This window comes from Myotis lucifugus, unplaced genomic scaffold, assembly GCF_000147115.1.
Source record: "Myotis lucifugus unplaced genomic scaffold, Myoluc2.0 scaffold_12, whole genome shotgun sequence".
Classification (NCBI taxonomy): domain Eukaryota; kingdom Metazoa; phylum Chordata; class Mammalia; order Chiroptera; family Vespertilionidae; genus Myotis; species Myotis lucifugus.
In genome coordinates, this window is record NW_005871060.1 from 12984538 (window position 1) to 13005515 (window position 20978).

Sequence of the window (20978 nt, forward strand, 5' to 3'; positions counted from 1 at the left end):
GATTTTTAGAGAGACTGGAAGAGAGAGGGAAAGACAGAGAGAAACATCCATATCAGAGAAACACATTGATTAGTAGCCTCCTTCACCAGCCCTGACTAGGGCCTGGGCTGGGCAGGAGCCTGCAACTGAGGAACATGTCCTTGTCAGGAATTGAACCCAGGACACTTGGTCTGAAGGCCAATGCTCTATCCACTGAGCAAAACTGGCTAGGGCTGCTTTCATCACTCTTATTCAACATAGTACTAGAAGTCCTAGCCACAGCAATCAGACAAGAAGAAGAAATAAAAAACATCCAAATTGGAAAGGAGAAAGTAAAACTATCATTATTCACAGATGACATGATATTGTATATAGAAAACCCTAAAGACTCCATAAAAAAAAAACTACTAGATTTAATAAAGGAATTTGGCAATGTAGCAGGATACACAATTAACACCCAGAAATTGATGGCATTTTTATACACCAATAAGGAATTCTCAGAAAGAGAAACTGAACAAACAATCCCATTTATCATAGCAACAACAACAACAAAAAAATTAAGATACTTGGGAATAAACTTAACCAAGGAGGTAAAAGACTCATACTTGGAAAGCTACGGGATGTTGAGAAAAGAGATAGAGATATAAACAAGTGGGAGAATATACAATGTTCATGGATTGATAGACTCAACACCATTAAAATGCCATGCTAGCCAAAGCAATGTATAAATTCAATGCAATCCTTATTGAAATACCAACAGCATATTTCACACATCTGGAACACACATTCCAAAAATTTATATGGAACTAAAAAAGACCCCAAATAGCCATAGCAATCTTGAGAAAGAATAACAAAGTTGGAGGGATCACAATACCAGATATCAAGTTACATTACAAAGCCACTGTAATCAAAACACCCTGGTACTGGCACAAGAACAGGCATATAGATTAATGAAACAGAACAGAAGCCCCAGAAATCAACCCTTTGAGACAGCATGGATGGACCTGGAGAGTATTATGCTAAGCAAAATAAGCCAGTCAGAGAAAAACAAGTGTCACATGATCTAACTCATCTTGGAATCTAATGAACAAAATAAATAGAGACATACACGCATGGAATAGACTGTGGAATCTCAGAGGGAAGGTGGGGGTGGATGGTGTTAGTGGGTGAGAAGAGATCATATTCATAACCCATGGACACAGACAATATGGTGGTGAAGCACTGAGAAGAGGGATGGGGTGGGCTAGAAGGGGTCAATGGGTGGAAAGGGGGACATATGTAATACTTTCTACAATAAATTTTTTTTAAAAAAGGAAGAAGTAGAGTTTGGACCCAGAATATATTTAAATCCCTAAGTCTCCTACCTGTGAATTTAGGCTGTCTTTAAACTCTCTATGTTTTTGTTTCTTCATCTGTAAAATGGAGATGATATTATCTAACTCATAGAGCTTTTATGAAAATGAAAGGAACTAAAACATTCCCAAAACAAAGGACTTCTAATTTAAAGAGTATAGCACAAAGGAATTGCTATATATGGATGTTAGTTCTTATTATGCACAAAGTGCTAAGGGAGAACATGATAACAAGCATCTCATTCATCATGGGAAGGGAGGGCAGTGGGAGAGGCTTAAAGGATGACAAAATATTTTTTTGAAAAATGAACAGGGATTATGAAGGCATAGATAAAAAAACATGAATATCCAACAATGTAAAGAGTATATGCCAAAAATATGCAGATATCAAAAATATAAAGCATACTAAAAGTAAATTGGAGTTATCACCTGAAGTAAATGAGATTGAAATGCAAAAAAATTCAGCATCCAGTGTTTATGACATTCTTTTTAAAGACCCCTTTAGAGATAATTCCATTAGAAATTTGTGAAAATGAGGTTGGCACTACCCAATTTAGATAATATGCATCAAAAAGTTAAAGATACCATTGCAACAATTTTGATCTAGCATGAAGTTTAGATAATATAGTTCTTATTTTTCTTATGAACCAGTGCAATCAATAGACATAGCTCTGTGTTGTGTACATAATTTTGTTGAAGCAACAACAAGCCAGTTGTAGTTGATGTTTTCTCACATAACATCTTACATGAGAAAAAAGGGGAAAATGTGATTTTTATAAACAGACACTTGAGAACAATTGGCCTGTGCAAACAATGTAATTTATAGAAAAACAGGGATATGTGTTCACTCAGTGCTGACTGAATAAAATCATCATGACAACTGGGTGCATGACAATGGCTTGACAATTTCTTACTGTTTCTCATCACACCAATTCTTAAGATGAGAGCTGTCAAGGACACCTGTGAGAACCACTATTGCACTGAGGTAAACTTGCATGACCCAACTTTTTTTCCTTTTGAAAGCTAAAACCTGAATTCTTAGACTAAACAATGAATAAATATTTCAGAGATGTGTTTTACATTTTCTTCTGGAAAAAAGTAGGTTTACTACTTATCTCTAGAAGTTTCAGAAGATATTGACAGTTATTTGGAAATTCAAAGATGTAGAAATAAGGAGGTCTACATTGATTTTCATAACCTCTGCAACATTCCAACCCATTATCTGAACTATATTATACTTTAATTTCAGAAGAACATTATACCACTGCACGTGAAAGAAACCCAAATGTTAAGGTGACCTTAAAGTTTTAAGTCATCTTTTGTTAATGCAGTAGTTTTAGCATAGTTACAACACCACAAAATCAGTTCTACAATTCCTCATTAATGAACATGAGTATAAATATAAAAACAAGAGAGACGCTTCTGATATAGATTTTACTTTTTAGAAGTAAAAGATTAGTAAAGTAGAGACCTGGTGCACGAATTTGTACATGGGTGGGGTCCCGAGATGGGGGAGACCAGGACACAATCAGCCCTCTGGGTGGGCAATGGGATGCCTTGCTGGCCTGGGATCCAGATCCATCCCACTGACATTTGCGCCAGTTGTCGGGAGTCACCTTTTATATCTTTCTTCCTTGCGGAGAGTCTAGGGAGGGGAAGTGATTGTGTTGCCTGAGGCCGACTTCCAGGAGGCCTGTGGCGCTATTGGATGGTGCCATCGGCGCTGGTCCATCAGTGCCTGGCCCATTCTCTGGAGATTGGACCTGTAGGACTACTGAGGGAGTGAGTGGCTGTCGCCGGGCTGGTGGGCCACTGGGATGGGTCTGTCAACTGAGTGGCACTCCCACTGTGGGAGCACACTGATCACCACCACGAAGCAGCTCCTGCGTTGAGCATCTGCCCCCTGGTGGCCAGTGTGTGTCATAGCAACTAGTTGACCACTTGTTCCAGTTGTTCCAGTTGTTCGGTCGTAAAGGTCACTTAGGCTTTTATATATATAGATTAATAACCATTAAAACTTATAGATATGTCACCAGCTAACATTTAGGGCACACTCACTAGTAAATCTTATTCTTGGTGTTTTCGTATCTCCAATCTTCATGGAGCCCTCAAGATTATTATTATTTTCATTCTGTAATATGTCTGAGTCCTGGAGTCAGTTCAATATCTTCTTCAAGTTACATGTGTGATAAAAATAAGCATTGTATCCTTGTTTGTCTGACTCCCTGCCAGCCAGAGGGAATAACAAGGACTGGATCAATATTTTGCAATAAACAGCTAGAAAACCAAGGAAAATATGGGGGCAGTAGGGGAGATACCCTTTCAGATATGGGTCAACAGGTAAAAAAGGACTTTGATTCTTAAGTAGTTGGAAACAACTAAATGATCCCAACAATCACCTGAGATTTCTTGTTGCTGGTAATTTCCATACTGCAGGCACAGGAATATGGGTCCAAAACAGTTTGTCAACCTGATAGAGTTGAGAAATTAGAGATCAAATTTTGGGAAGGCCGAGGTGGCTTGCATTTTTTGGTAGATGTTCTGGAAAAGAGAGAGCTACCTGGGAATATATTTACAGAAATTTGCTTAGAGGTCTTGGCTGACTATTAGATTATACATACAGACAGAGAAACTCTGCAAAGCCGGGCTAAGAGTGACAGGAAGCTGATGACTTCCCAGAGCTCACATATGAAGTAGAGACTAGAGAAAGGTTTCATTTGGGGGGATCTGATTGTACCAAGAATTAAAATGGCTATACAAAAAACATATATTTATCTTTGAATTATGTATTAGTAATTAAGGTATATTTAGGTGAGCAAACTTATATAAAGTAGGATACTTCTACAATTTTACTATTTCAGTTTTAAACATTGTCCCGACCTCTCAAAAAGTCCAGCTATCATAAGGAAGATGCATATTCATCTGCCACTCCTGACCACCAAGAGCATGTTGATATCTTGCTGTTCTATAGCTGACATACATTAACATTGGGCAAACCGAGGCAAAAAAGGAAAAAGAAAGTCACAGTAGTTGTCTTAGAAATCTTCCCAATCAATAGGCAAAAATAATGTTTGAATTAAAATATAATAATTAGATTTCAATTTACAAAGGAATCAATTTTGAGAAAGCCTTGTATGCTTTCCCAGTCTCTCTCCAGGAGCCACGGCGTCAGATGGCAGCCTTACCAATGGGGAAGCTAGGCCTCAAGTGGGATTTGGATTCTTTCAAAGGCACAGTCACAGGTTTTGACCAATAGGAGACAATTTATCAAATCACCATCCATAGCATTCAATGGAACTCTAGGGTAGCCTGAAATGAGAAGAGATACCTCCAAAAAGAACAGTTTACTCATCTTCCAGTTTCTAGAACATGAACAGCTATTAAAATTCAGCTCCCTATGGGGAAGTCAGAGGCAGTCAAGGAGAGAACCACCATTCTGCATGGAGGTCCCTGAAATGGGAAAGTTGATCAAGGAAAGGAAGTAAATGCATTCTCTTTCAGAATATACTCCCCTTGGGTTTTTAATGATCAGTAGAAATACAAAGAGGTTGAGGGTTTAGGTATCATTTCACAGCATCTCCATGTAAACTGCGTGCCAATTAGTTTTTAACCTGAAAACAAAAAGGCCATCATGCTGGAATGAATTTGTGATTCTTGCATGTTTAAAATCTTTTAGCAAACATTTTCAGGTTTTCTAGATGAAGTTAGCATGAGGAAACGAACTTCACATTTTGGGTGTTTATTTTCCTTTGGTAAATGTGAAGGAATTCTTCTTTTCTTCTTTTTTACTTTTCACCTTTGCTAGTGGCATGATTTTTGAAATGGGAAAATGAAATGTTCAGACTCATTTTTTTCCATCGATTGTTATGTAGGGTAATGTACTCTGCAGTTCAATTAGAAATAACAAGCTGCTATGTTGTTCTGAGCCAAATGTAATCTCCAAGACCATGGTCAATAAAGCACTCAAGAAAATGAAGAATTGAGGCTGAATGGTCTGAAGACTACTGGGGAATAAAGAAGCAACCGATTAGCATTTGAAAGCAAGTGTTTTTTATTTTATTTTTTTAAGTCAATGACAATAAAAAAGGATCACCCATCAAGAACAAAGAGTTTGAAAAATATCTAACCTTTGTTTTACACGTTCTTTCAAAATTTTAAGAATGACCTTTAGTCATCAGCCCCAAGAACTAAGAAGCATTTCAATGTAATGTGATGTTCCATTTGGGGACACTCCTAGAGTATCTGCTGAGGAATGCAAGAATAAATAGGGCCAATGCTGGTTTTTGTTTTTTGTTTTGTTTTGTTTTTGTCACTCCTAAGTGACATTCGCTCCATTTAATGAAGGATCTCATAGGGGTAAATGTCAGGGCTTGTTTTAGACTAAGCATTCCAATTTATTATGCAATAAAATGTAGCAATGGGGAAAAAACGTTTCGCGTTATCGTTACATTTTCTAGTAAATTGTGGGAACCTTCCTCTAACTCCTTAATATGTGTCCCTATAATTAATTAAATACTGTAGTACATATCCGCAGTCCTGATAGGACTGGCACAGAAGTCATTTTAGCCTTATTAATTTTAATGACACTTCTAGTAATTTTTATATGCTTCTTAATTTTTGAAACACAGAATATTGTCTTTGTAGCTTTAAGTTCAGAACTCCCTACCATCTGTAAATCCCCACAGATTTGTTTCTTGCTTTTAAAATCAGCACCTTTCTGCTTTCTGCTTTCTACTCTTAAGTTTCGGCTTTCTATGCAGGAGATCTTTTCTTGTAAGTTTCCTGCTGTGCTTCGTAATAAAATCAAAAGAAAAAGGTATATCCTTCAGGAAGCATTCAGCTCACTAGAAATAGAAAACCTGTCACGTTATTCTTAAAAACCTTAGATCAGGCGAGCCAGTAGCAGAAATAGTGAGTGTACTTTCTACAAAGGGTACAGAGTGGGGTTGGTGAAAGTATTGTGTGCCTGTTCTCTCCAGATCTCCTGTTAGAAAAGAGAGTATCTTTGTTCAAGAAAAAGGCTTGAGACTTTGGGGAGAGAACTATTTTTTACCGTCCTAGGTTTGATTGATTGGGGGGGCCTATGAATTAACTGGAAATAGATGAACAGAAGAAAAGTTAAGGTTTATTTACAAGTCACTCAGTAATGAATATCTTGCTGACTACCCAGAGGTAGAGGTTTACATACCAGCTTAACAAAACAGTAGTGGTGGGAGTAATTTTAGAATTTACAAGAAAGGATGGAAGGATATATTGTTGGTTTTGTTGTTGTTGTTGTTGTTGTTGTTGTTGTTGTAATAATGGGAATGAGAAGTTTGTCTCCTTCTTGGACTTTGCAGGAAACTCCCTTGGGGGTAGGGTTAATGGCAGCTGTCTCTTCAGGAGGCTCTACCTCAATCAAATAAGGGACACTCAGATAAGATTTCAAATGTTTTTACTTTAAAATAATGTGTCTACCAAAACTATGATCCCATTGTCATCAAAACTAGGTAGTTATTAATATTAGTTATAGGAAGAAAGCAAAGGGGGAGATGAGCACATGTGCAGTGAAGTTGGGTTGACATAGGGAAGGTGATTGTCAGTCTAACCCTGGAAAAAGATAATTGGCTAAGGGGGTAAAGCCACTTCAAGCACACAAAATCCTGAAGGGTTCATTGGTTAAACTCTTGGTTATAATCCCCAAAGAATTCTCTCTCTTTTGCTTACCCCTTGCCCTCTTACTCTCTCTTGCTCCATGACCTGCACTCACCCTGTGCTAGCCTGCAATGTGTCCTTAAGCAGACCCTACACACAATGGCCATGCAGACCCTACACACAATGGACTGCAGCTGGGAACACAAGCTGAGCCAGCCAGATGCTGGACTGGAACATGTGCTTTAATATGGAGTGCAGGCTCTGGGCAGTGTCTTTAATCCTAGACCTGCTAAAGACATTGGACTTTTTCCATGGCGAGACTGCGGGGGATAGGACTTGGAAGGGAGCCCACTTGATTTTACATCATGAGTAAAGCTTTCCACAAAATCCCATCCTCCCATGAGGGCCTTAGGAATTCTTTTTCTAGCAGCACCCCAGGAACTCCAATTTCACCAGTAACAGGTGGGGACACAAAGGCACCCCACCGATAACAATCCCATCAATATGCTGGCTAAAGTTGACCTACGATTTAGCTGAAGAACAACGTATAAATAGCTCTACTCTAGAAATGAATGGGGATTGAGGAATATAGAGTGGAGAACGAGGGAGATTGATTTTGATATCACCATGTATTAAAACACTGTGGCTCAAGCTCTTTATCTTTTATCTACCATGCAGTGTCTGTACCTCCTCCACACATCCCAGAATGCTGATGAAGGCCACCTAAGTTAATGGTTAACATCAGATAACACTGAATTCAAATTTCAATCTTTCTTACTAGCTTGTAAGCTCAGGTATATTATCTATTATATCCCAGAATCTCAGTTGTCTCATTTGTAAAATGACAATACTAAAACCAGACTATTTCAAGAACTAAATGAGGTGATGAATGTAAAGTGATAAGGATCATAACAGGCATAATGTAAATTTTTTGTTGTTATTTTTCTTCTTTCTCCTCCCCCACTTCCTTAGCCTGAAAATTTGCTCTGGGTAAAAAATCATTCTTTGTCCCTGAATCTCCTTTATTCTACTATTTTTTTTTCTCATTCAAGTGTCTCAGATTTCAGTTCTGTCTTCCCTTCATTATTTATCTTTTGTCTTCAAACCACTGGCTTCAATTGATTTCTATTTTCACTTTGCCAAAGAAACTGCTTTCAAAAGGTCTTCATGATCTCCTATTTAAATGAAATGGATTCCTTAAGGCCTATCTCTCTGGGCTTCTCACTGCACTGGAATCCACCATGACTTACTTTTTAAACAAATTTATAACTTTTAAATTTTCAGTTGATACCAAGTATTATATTAGTTTCAAGTGTACAGCATAGTTACTTCTTCCTGAAATCCTGTTTTCTCTTGCATCTTCTTCCAACAGTGTCTTCCTCTGATTCTCTTCTGCCCTCTCTTCCTTCTGCCTCCTTCACTGGAGTCTCCTTTTCCAGAATTTCATCCTGACTCTTTCTATACTTTATCCCCGAGTGACTGCATTTACTTTCATGGAAATTATAAATAAATTTTTATTTCCATCCCCCCTCATGCTTCACTCATTTAGCTAACAAGTGTTGAAACAATTATTACATATTCAATGGCAAAAACTTAGAAAATGTAGAAAATAAAAACTAACAACACAATCACCCAATTTGGTGGAGGGACTTTGGAAAGTAAATAATTCATGAGGATGGAGCCCTCATGAATGAGAGTAGTGCCTTCATAAGAAAAGGCATGAGAAAGATGATCTCTCTGCTCTGCCACATGGAAAAAGGAAGCCAACTCTCATCGGATATGAGATCTGCCAGCACATTGGTGTTGGACTGTCCAGCCTCCAGAATTATGAAAAATAAATTCTTGTTGTTTAACGTGGTTGTTTCTTATAGCAGTCTTAACTGACTAATACATACACACACTCATTGACAGTTTTGTACATTGTTCTTCCTGTTTAGCAATATACGTGAATATTTTTAATGTAAGTAATATTTGTTTGCAAAACAGATGTGATTCATAGTTTTTGTTTGTTTGCTTTGGTTTTGTTTTAGTTTGTTAATGAATTATCTTTTAGTTTCCTCAAACTTCCATTAATTTATTCAAGGTAGTATATAATTCCCAGCATGTCAACTGAAACTCAGCATTTTCATTTCTCATTTACTAAAATATGTTGGAATGCAAATGAAAGTTAAGTTTTTCCACTGGTATTTTTAATCTCTCTATAAAACAAACAAACCAATCCCAAACCTCAATTTGTCATTCTTTGTTTTAAAAAAGTACCTGCGGCCCAATTTTGAGCAGATGATCATATATCAGGGCATTGAGACACTGAGGTTGACAACTGAATTTGCTGTGTAGTAGTCGTATCATACAGACACACTTTTTAATAAATGCAACCCCTAATTATTGGGCATTGAGTTTGTTTTCCAGTTTTCACAAAAGAAGTTGCAATGAAAACCTACTTCTTTACATGCTTGCTGGTAAATATTAACATTTTTTTTTTGCCCTAACCGGTTTGGCTCAGTGGATAGAGCATCAGCCTGTGGACTGAAGGGTCCCAAGTTCAATTCTAGTCAAGGGCATGTACCTTGATTGCAGGCATATCCCAAGTAGGGGGTGTGCAGGAGGCAGCTGATCGATGTGCCTCTCTCATTGATGTCTAATTCTCTATACCTGTCCCTTCCTCTCTGTAAAAAATCAATAAAATATATTTTAAAAAGCACACCAAAAAAACACATTTTTTGCCCTTGCCAATCTGATGCATAATAAATAAAATAACTCATTTTAATTTGTATTTTCCAAAGGTGTGTTAAGAAAACAGAAATAAATAGTTCTCTCTCACTGTTTGCCTCTACCTTCGAAACATTTGACTTCTCAACAAATCCATCTTATTACCAAGTTATGATCAGCTCAACTTCTTGTTTATTGCAAAGGACTTTTAATTGATTTCCTAGTTTCTATCCTTGCCCCTTCCAGTCAGTTGTCAATAGTCAACTGTGTAGTAAACTGATAAATATATCAGACTAGAGTCCCAGTGCACGAATTTGTACACGGTTGGGTTCCAGCTGACCTGCCCCAATTGGGGCTGATTGAGCCAGACCAGCAGGGGGGAGGGTCTATGGGTGGTTGACAGGCCAGCAGGGTGGAGGGGGCCATGGGTGGGTTGAACAGGCCAGCCTCGCCCCTGATCAGGGGGAGGCTGATTGTGTGTAGGGCCGACCTGGGGGAAGGGCCATGGGTAGTTGGCTGGCCCGCGTTGCCCCCAATCAGGGTGGGGGGGCGACCGGGTTGGGGCTGCTGGGGGGAGGGGCCACAGGAGGTTGGCTGGCCGGCCCCAACCCCGATCAAGGTGTGGGGGCCGATTGGGGGTGGGGCCAGCCAGGGGGAGGGGCCATGGGCAGTTGGTCTGTGGGCCCTCCCCCCTGGTCAAACTCCCGGTTGAACTCCTAGTTGAGGAGAAATTTGCATATTAGCTTTTTATTATATAGGACTAGAGGCCTGGTGCACAAAAATTTGTGCACTCGGGTGGGTCCCTCAGCCCGGCCTGTGCCTTCTCACAGTCTGGGTCCCCTCAGGGGCCCTTCCCACTGGCTGCTGTCACCAGTTTTCCTCTGGCGCCCGGAACCCAGGCCTTCACTCTTCGCTCGGGAGGGGCCAGCACAGCAGGCTTCAATCTGCGCTGGTCGCTCGGGCCCCTGGGGTGGGGCCGGCACGGCGGGTGAGGGGCTTAGCTCTTTGTGGGCTTTGCCCTTTCCTTGCCACGCCGGCCTTCGCTCGCTGCACCTGCCCGGGGCCAACAGGCTTCGCTCCGTCGCTTGGCGCCTACATATGCAAATTAGCCGCCATCTTTGTTGGCAGTTAATTTGCATATAGTGCTGATTAGCCAATGGGAAGCGTAGCGAAGGTACGGTCAATTACCCTTTTTGTCTTTTATTAGATAGGATGATATTCCCCCTCAGCTCACAGCTCATAAGTTTGTCCATCTCAGTTGAAGAAACAGCTAAAGTCATCACAGAGGCTTAAAGCTCCACCAGAAATACACCCTATACTTCTCAGACTTTTCCTATATGACCCTAGCTCGCTCAGTTCCTGCCATAGTACTGTCCCTTCTGTCCCTTAAAAATATGAGAGACACTCCTACCTGACACATTTGCACTTACTCTTTCTTCAGTCTAGACTGCTTTTCCTGTGGAACCTTTTCCTAATTAAAGGTGCAACCCTGTCTCACATGCTCTTTGTTCTTATTATTTGTTTAGTTTTCCTCCACAGTATTTATCAGCATCAGGTGTAACACACACACACACACACACACACACACACACTATTTTGTATATTATCTATCATTCCCATTAGAATGTAAGTCTAGAACTAGCATGTTAAACTCAAAGGCTAACATGGATCAAATAAACAAGGTTTAAGTTTATGTGGGCCACAAAAAAAACAAAAGCTTCAATTTATTTCAATAGAGACATGTTGAATACAAAGGGATAAAATAAATGAGTAATAATCAACATTAAATAATAGAACATTTTAATAAAAATTAATATTTTTTCTCAAACATTAACTTACCAGACACTGAATAACTGCACAAATTAATAAGCATAACGCAAATAAACCTATTTTTCTTGTTCTCTGAAAGTGAAATATTTCCTGATTTGCACACCAAATAAGTCAGTCCAAGATTAATGACGTGGCAATCGGCTGCTAAAATATTCACGTCTAGTATTAATGGAGAGAAATGGTGCACCTGCATGTAAGGCATGTAAGGGAAATGAATGCAGCATGATTATAGTAATCAGTCTTTAGCAAATGTTGTAGTTCATTATTAATAATCTATACTAATAAAAGGGCAATATGCTAATTAGACCAGACATCTTCCGGATGACCATCCAGACGTCCTTCCGGACAAAGCTACCATGGCAAGGCCAAAGCAGAGGCAATTAGGGGTGATCAGGCTGGCAGGGGAGAGCAGTTAGGGGGATCAGGCAGGCAGGCAGAGTTGTTAGGGGTGATCAGGCAGGCAGGCAGGTAAGCAGTTAGAAGCAAGTGGTCCCGGATTGTGAGAGGGATGTCCGACTGCCAGTTTAGGTCCAATCAACCGGCAGTCGGACACCCCCCAAGGGATCCTGTATTGGAGAGCATGCAGGCCGAGCTGAGGGACACCCCTCCCATGCACGAATTTTGTGAACCGGACCTCTAGTCTATATATATAAAAGCCTAAGCGACCATTTGACCCTTTGACCATTCAACCAGAAGCTATAATGCACACTGACCACCAGGGAGCAGACGCTCAATGCACAGGCATGGAAATATGGAACAGACTGATGAATCTCAGAGGGAAGGGGGTTGGAAGAAATTAACCAAAGATTTTATATGTGTACTAGAGGCCCGGTGCACAAAACCATGTACTGGTGGAGTCCCTTGGCCTGGCCTGCAGGGATTAGGCTGAAACTGGCAGTCCGACATCCCCTGAGGGGGTCCCGGATTGCAAGAGGGCGCAGGCCAGGCCGAGGGACCCCACCAGTGCATGATTCTGTGCACCAGGCCTCTAGTTATATATAACAGGATATTATAAAAATTAAGTTATGAAATTTTTATTGAAATGTTTCTTACATACTGTTATCTTGGCTGGGCTTCAAAAATATTTGTTTCGGGCCGCATGTGGCCCAAAGGCTGTGAGTTTGACATGCTTGTTATAGAAGGATAGAGATGTCTGCTTATTCTTTACTTTGTTCAGTACTGTATTCTTAGTATGTGCCTGACAATAACACTTTTGAATGACTGAATAAATATCTGAAGTTCTGCTACTTTTCTGTCAGGAATATTATTTTGGATAGAAATACCACTAGTCCTAAATATTCCAAGTTTAATTTTATATGGATTTTTACTATAGTCTAATATTTAGTTAGCTTTAGTTTATATTAAACATCTTATAAGCCAACACTGACATTTATTATTGTTCTTGACAGTACTGCAACAGGAATACAATTGCATAAGTCAAAAGGTTTGTAAACATCATCATCATTCTGAAGTCAAATGTTACCATGTTCTTCAATTAAATAGTTTGTAGAGTTCTGATAGTTAGTACAGTCAATCACTCCTTACAGCTATAATATGCTCTATCTTAAAACATATTCTTTGCCAGGGGTTTTAATCCAGCATCTAAAAGGGGTTCAGGAATCTAGAGAAGGCGCTGCGTGTAAATTAATAAAGAGTTCAGAGACAAAACATAATTTTGGAAGACATTTTGGGGAGTCAGAGAATACTTAGCTAAAGGAAATAAGTTCTCTTGAATCTCTGGACCCCTTGCTTTTTATTAACACAAATTGTCCTAACGCAAGGTAGATATACATATCAAAGGCCAAGGTTTAGTATACAGAATCCATTGTCAGCTTGGAGGAACTGCCTCCAGCTGTTCAGGTGTTTGGCCAGTAGGAGGCAATAACATGTAGATTGAAATGCCCTCAGCTGTCTGACAATAAGCAATCAGTTATGCATCCTTTTCAGGTTTGGGAAAATGCCCTCAGCCATTTCCAACAGGCAATAACATATGTGATTCAGCCCTTGCTGAGTCCCCAAGTTCCATCAACCTTCTGATGAAACTCTTACATTTATGACATGCTGGAATTAGCTTCTGGCAATTCTTGATAGTTTTTCTTGAAATATCTGCCCTTACAAAATACTCTGTATCTACAATACTTATGGAATAGGATTGACTCTTACATGTGGCTATGCACTTGTAAGACTCATTTAGGTGTTAAATTTAGCAAAATAATGAAGACTTGGACTAAACAAACAAATAAATATATTATCCAGCACTCATATTAAGAAAGCAAACTGAGAGTCTGGTATTTCTATGTTTATATATGGTAATTCATTGCATATCCCTGTGACTTACTTTTCTTCACTCCATGCAACTCAGATATTCGTTTCCTTTACAATACCTAGACTCTTTATTCCTCTCCAGATTTTCCTCATTTGTTTTCCTATCCTGGTGTCTTGATATCTTTTTAATAACAAATTTTATACTTTTTACCTTTTTTTAAATTATAGAAATTTTTAATATTCATATGTGGTCTGTAAAAAGTAACGAGTTTTTTTTCAGAGAATGATGATCATTAATTCCACATGCATCAAAATGGAATGTGTCATCTCTAAGCAAAATATAAGCTCATATACTATGCATAAAGACAACTATTGTTTGCTTCACTCAGGAACATGTTTAATGGGTGGGAAATTTTTAAATAGGCTATTAGAAATATTCTCATTCTTTTTTAATGTCTTTGAGTTGTATGAGCAGAATTGTAAGACATTTCCAGTGACTCATTCCTGGTTTTAGCTATCTGGCATTCTGTGAAACCATGCATATTAAAACCTCTTAACAGCTCTCAGCAAATTGTTGGCACTAGAGCTTGTCTTCTGTACCTATCAAAAACTCCAGGTGCTTTTTTCAAGCTCTCTCACTAGCAAGCAATCTCTATATATAAAAGCCTAATATGCAAAGTGTCCCCTCAGGAGTTCGACTGGGAGACTGGGAGACTGGGAGTTTGATCTCTTGTTATGACATGCACTCAACACCAGAGGGTGACGTGGAATGAAGGAAGACCCTGGCTGGCAGCCAGCAGCTGCTAGGGACCCTACCCATGCACAAATTTTGTACACTGGGCCTCTAGTATTACACAGTTATTAAAATATGAGAACTAACTAAAAAATATGAAAGTTGCAAAGAGTGTTGTAAATCACTAAGCAATTAGCATGAGATTTTTTAAATGACTGAGTACAAATTCTGAATTATGAAGTTATTATCTAATAACCCAACAAGTGATGTGAATAAATCTATGATAATATGAAAATTATCAACCACTGAAATGCTCTTTTCTACAAGCAGGTCTGTGCATCCTCATGCTAATGCACTTAGATTGATAAACTACAGGCATTCTGTGAAAGCTTCATTTATTCCAGTTGCTGAGGATTGTGCTCAGAGAATTTGTCATCCAAATGATAAGCAAATCGAAATATGCCACTTGTTTTCATTTAATAGTAGGCAGGTTTTCACCAGCTTAGACTCAGTCGTATTATTATTCTTTGAAACTAATTGCCAGGAAATGAATTTTATTATTTTCTTTTATTATTTTCTTTTCTTCTCTTTGTCCCAATAATGGAAGACTCAAAGCCATCTACATACACTTTGAAAATATATGTTGAATATAATCTCCTGTCAACTGTGTGTTTGCAAAGGCCCCCAAGTCCTTGATTCTACTGTAATTCATTCTATACTCAGCTCTCAGAATTACTTTCTAATTATGCTATTTCCCTTTTATAGTGCTCCACTTCCCTGTCATATAAGACAGAAACTTTCATATGGCTTCAATGCCCTCCATTATCCAGTCCCACTTAGGATACTTTTTTAAAATTATTTTTGTTTATGCCCTATATAATAAAAGCCCAGTGACCAAACAGCAGAATGACCAGAACAACAGGTCGACCAGTCGCTATAATGTGCACTGAGCACCAGGGGGCAGACGCTACATGCAGGAGCTGCCCCCTGGTGGTCAGTGCACTACCACAGTGGGAGCACCGCTTGGCTGACCAGGATGAGCCCCAGCCTCCTCCTCCTTCTTGCTTCCTGCTGCCTCCTCCAGATGCCCGCAGGCTGCGCAGCGCCACCACCAGGCTCGCAGAGCTGACCCCAGAGGTTTGTGGCCGCTGCAAGACTGAGGCTTACTCCACCGTTTCTCAGTGCTATTGTCCCTGGGCCCGGCCCTGACCAGATCCCCTGGAGAGGCGAGTGATCTGGCTCCACAGAAGATGCAGTACCACGGAGCAGCCACTCAGAGGGCTGGTCTGCAGCCACTCAGCTGACTGGGATGAGCGGTGCTACCACAGCAGGCAGATCTCTGCAGGCCACGCCCACCCCCCCACCAGTGCACAAATCCCATGCACCGGCCCTCTAGTTACAATATAAAAGCCATACAGAAAGAAAAGCTTAAACCGTTTATCAATGAATAATAAGTAAAGTCCACCTAATCACTGTCCAGAATAAAAAATAGAATAGTCTCATTACCACGGTAGCTATGTTTCCTTGTGTATGTTTCTCTCCACATCCTTAATTATCAGACTGCCTCTCATTCTGCTTTTCAGCTCTTCACTCTTTCTTTGGGAATATCTATTTGTTTATCCTCTTGTACCTTAGGTTTTAACTCTGAACTATAAAAGGTCACTAATTCTTTCTCCAGCTGTTTCTAATCTGCTGATAAACTCAGTCATTAAGCTGTTAACTTTGATCATGATCTTTTCTAATTCTTAAATTTCTACTTAGTTCTTTTTAAATTCTGCAGTGACATATCCTATAGTCCAATTTCTTGTCAATTACAAAATCCCCTTTAAACATAATAAGCATGTTTATAATATGCATCTGAAAATTTAGTGTCTGAGTTCTAAAAGATCTATTTCTGTTGGATATTATTTCTGCTGGTTCTCTATATGAAATGCAATCTCCTTTTATATGATATCTTGGACTTCTGCTTTGAACAACTATTTAAAGCAGGGGTGGGGGATGTCTGGCCCGAGGGCCATATAAGGCCCACAAAATCACTTGGTCTGGCCCTGTCAAGGCATTAAAGGTGAGTTAATTAAAAGTTTGACCACATATAGCAGGGTAATTTTTAAGTTGATAATTTTGTAGGGCCCACAAATGATGTTATAAATATCCAAATGGCCCTTGGCAGAAAAATGGTTCCCTACCCCTGAATTTTAAGGGAATAAAGTATGATCTAAAATGAAGATACTTTCTTCCAGAGAGGATTGTGTTTTATTTTGTCATGCATCTGGAGTCTCTACAAGTCTCATGTCAACTTAAATTGCATTAAAATCTGAGACAAATTATGTTATCCTTATCCTAGATTTTAATTCATAGGTTGAAAAATTCAAGGTCACAGGAGATAAAGTTGAAGTAAGTAATTATGATGCCTTCCTCTTCTGTAACGTGTTGTGTGACCTTAAGTTGAAACTTTTGTTTCTGATTTTTCTTATCTGTTAAAATAGTACAAAGTGGGTTAACCCAAAATGGTGATTTTCCTTTTCTTTTAGAGTCTATTTTCTTTCTCTGGTGTTTTGTTTGTCCCAGTTATGTTGTACATTGCTTTTGTTTTGCTTTATATTTTTTGAGTACATGACTTTTCCTAATACTAGGTTAAAATTATTTTGAAAATGGTACTCATGAGTTTTTACCATATCTCTCACTATGTTGAGTAGCTGCTCAATGCATGTTAAACAGATGAGTCAATGAATGAACAAACTTTGAAATAGGTGCACAGATAAAAATGATTAAACCAAGCTTAGTATTGTTGCCTTAGAAAAGGAACAAATTTCTTTTCTATTACAAGTTCCAAAACTTCACTGACAGTTATATAAGAGTATAGCACATACAACTATGTACAGTACATAATACTTGATAATAATAACTATGTTACTTGTTTATGCACTTACTATAATATACGTATTATTATTTTATAGTGAACTCCATATACTTATATAAAATGTTTTCTGTATAAGAGTATGCCACATTATACCTGCAGCAACCTCATATATCTTGTATTTACCAAGTGTGTTGATTGTATCATTTTTTCTTGTGCTTGATTTAATTTTGTGTTGTTTTATACAGTAACATACCATACAGGCTTGTAGCCTAGGAGCAATAGGCTATACCATATAGCCTAGGTATGTAATAGGCTATACCAGTGGTCGGCAAACCGTGGCTTGCGAGCCACGTGCGGCTCTTTGGCCCCTTGAGTGTGGCTCTTCCACAAAATACCACGCGGGCGCGCACATACAATGCGATTGAAACTTCGTGGCCCATGCGCAGAAGTCAGTTTTCGGCCTGGGCGAGTCTATTTTGAAGAAGTGGTATTAGAAGAGGTGGGGGGTGTCGGTCGGTCGGGCAACTTGAGACGAGGTGCAGGCAGGCAGCGGGATAAACAGCGCGAGGGAGGCGCACGCGATTCATGTAGGAGTTGAGGATGGGAGAGTTGGAAGGGGTCGACCACAGTGAACTTACCTCAATCAGATTGAGGACGTTTTTAGCAAAGGCCAGCTTAGGAGTACCCTAATTAAGTTAATAACAATGTACCTACCTATATAGTTTAAGTTTAAAAAATTTGGCTCTCAAAAGAAATTTCAGTCATTGTACTGTTGATATTTGGCTCTGTTGACTAATGAGTTTGCCGACCACTGGGCTGTACCATTGAGGTTTGTGTAGGTACAGTTTATGATGTTTGAACAATGACAAAAACGGTTAAGGACATATGTCTCAGAGCATATGCCTGTCGTTAAGTGGTATGTCTATAATTAAATGAGAGCTGACAAGAAATTGGGTAATTAAACATTGTTTAGTAATATGCTACATTAACAATACACAACTTATATTAACAACACACAAGTTCTATTTCTAAGTTAATTATCTCAAAGTGCAAAAGCAATTTTTAGACTATAAGCAACACTCTTAGAAGAATTAACCTTTGCTTTTTAAGGAGCAATATAGATTGACATCACGGATATCTCTTATTTCCCTGCAGGAAGAACCTTTTGTAATGGTCTCTGAAAATGTACTGGGTAAACCCAAGAAATACCAGGGCTTCTCCATTGATGTTTTGGATGCCTTATCTAACTACCTGGGATTTAACTATGATATTTATGTTGCACCGGATCACAAATATGGAAGCCCACAGGAAGATGGGACATGGAATGGCTTGGTAGGAGAACTAGTCTTTAAGGTAAGCATTTACTTTGTTATTTATCTACGATGTATCTAAAGGTTGAACTATAACCCCAGGAAGCTAATTTAATATAAAATAAATGCAAAGCAAAGTATTAAGTGGTGGTGTTGAATGCCAAAGTCTTAGCCAATACTATTTTATGATCTTTGTTGAAAAATTAATGACAAAACAAAGCTAGATTTTAGAGTATTTCCTACTAGGCCTGCGGACTGAAAGGTCCCAGGTTCGATTCCGGTCAAGGGCATGTACCTGGGTTGCGGGCACATTCCCAGTAGGAGATGTGCAGGAGGCAGCTGATCGATGTTTCTCTCTCATCGATGTTTCTAACTCTCTATCCCTCTCCTTTCCTCTCTGTAAAAAATCAATAAAATATATTTAAAAAAAAAAAAAAATTAATGACAAAACAAAGCTAGATTTTAGAGTATTTCCTACTAGAGGCCCAGTGCACGAATACGTGCACGATTGGGGTCCCTCAGCCTGGCTGTGATCGAGGCCTATTGGGGGGGGTCAGCTGGCCAGCAGGAGGTTGGCTGTGGGGGCACACTGATCACCAGGGGGCAGCTCCTGCATTGAGCATCTGCCTCCTGATGGTCAGTGCACGTCATAGCGACTGGTCAACCATTTGTTCTGGTTGTTCGGTCTTAACAGTTGCTTAGGTTTTTATATATATAGATGATAGAAATGTATCTAGAACAAAGACTTACCTTTGCCAAATTTATACTTCAAACATTTTGTCAGTATATGGTACATGATGAAGTCACAATGCAATTTACAAACATAATTCATGTCATTGTTTTCTTTTAAAAACACAGTGTTATTTGTAAAAAGTAAATAAAATCCTGATCACTTAAGAACTAATCATTTTAACTTTTAGGATATAAATATATAAATAAGGTAAATCTATTTTTACTGATATTTTTGTCCTTAGCCTTTCAATTATTGGAGAGGTGTTTAAATTTCTGTCTTTTTATTTTTAAACACTTTAAAAGTATCTTTATTGTTGAAAATTATACAGATATACCCCTTTTTTCCCCATTGATCAATTCTAGCCCACTCCCTCCACCCCCTCCCCCTGCCCCAGGCCTTCACCATACTATTATCTGTGTCCATGGGTTATGCATATATGCATATAAGTTCTTTGGTTAATCACCAACCCTACTACCCCCAACCCTGCTTTCCTTCTGAGATTCATCAGTCTGTTCCTTGTTTTTCTCTGATTGGCTTATTTCACTTAGCATAATACTCTCGACGTCCCTACATGCTGTCTCAAAGGATAAATGTAAGTTATGAAACCATAAAAATCCTGGAAGAAAACATAAACTTCTCTATGTCTTAATCTATATTTCTGTAGATTTGTTTTATTTTTTAAGTTCTTTTATTAATTCATACACATTTATAATTATTATGTCTTCCTGGTTAATTGTTAAATATTCAGATTTAGGTTTATGATTTACTATTTGATTTATATGTGTCCTAGTTTCTTCCTAAGTTCCTTCTTTTCTTCCTTTCCTTTGAACTAATTGAATGTTCTTAGTGTTTGATTTTATTTTCTCTTTTGGCGTTTTAGCTGTGTTTCTTTGTAGTTTTATTTGTCTGTGGTTAGAACATAATATGCATTCTTAACTTATCACATTCTATCTAGATATATTATACCACTTCAGATTTAAAAAGTAATAAACTTACAATGTAATTCAATTTACACCCACCTTACCCTTTGTGCTATTGCTGCCATATATTTATATTTTATGAACTCCACAGAAAATGCCATAGTCTTTTATTGAAACAATCATTTGTCTTTCAAAGGTACAAATAGGGAACTAAAGACAGTGCAAGAGTAGGCCTTCCTTCCTCCTGCTGCTGGCACTGGCTTCCCTCTGGCACCTGGGCCCAGGGCTTTTTTCCGGCACCAGGGACTCAGGCTTGCCTCTGGCCACCGGCACCTGGACCTGGGCTTCCCTTGCAACCCCGACTTCATCCGGAAGGATGTCCAATCTAATTAGCATATTACGCTTTTATTATTATAGACTAGAGGCCCGGTGCACAAAAATTTGTGCACTCGGGGGGGGGGGGGAGGCTCAGCCCGGCCTGTGCCCTCTCGCAGTCTGGGACCTCTCAGGGGATGACCACCTGCTGGCTTAGGCCTGCTCCCCCAGGGATTGGGCCTAAGATGGCAATCAGACATCCCTCTGGCAGCCCGGCAGCCCTCGGGGGATGTCCACTTGACAGCAGGGAGCAGACCTAAGCTGCAGTCAGACATCCT

General features: G+C 39.2%; 1 protein-coding gene across 1 annotated transcript in view; it reads left to right on the plus strand.

Annotated features, from left to right (window-relative positions):
• The window catches only part of GRID2 (glutamate ionotropic receptor delta type subunit 2), a 1225688-nt gene that overhangs the window by 870625 nt on the left and 334085 nt on the right, over nucleotides 1–20978 (plus strand). The window contains exon 12 of the mRNA XM_006084662.3: nucleotides 18518–18715. Coding sequence (XP_006084724.1) covers nucleotides 18518–18715 — 198 coding nt within the window. The remainder of the gene's footprint in view (nucleotides 1–18517; nucleotides 18716–20978) is intronic.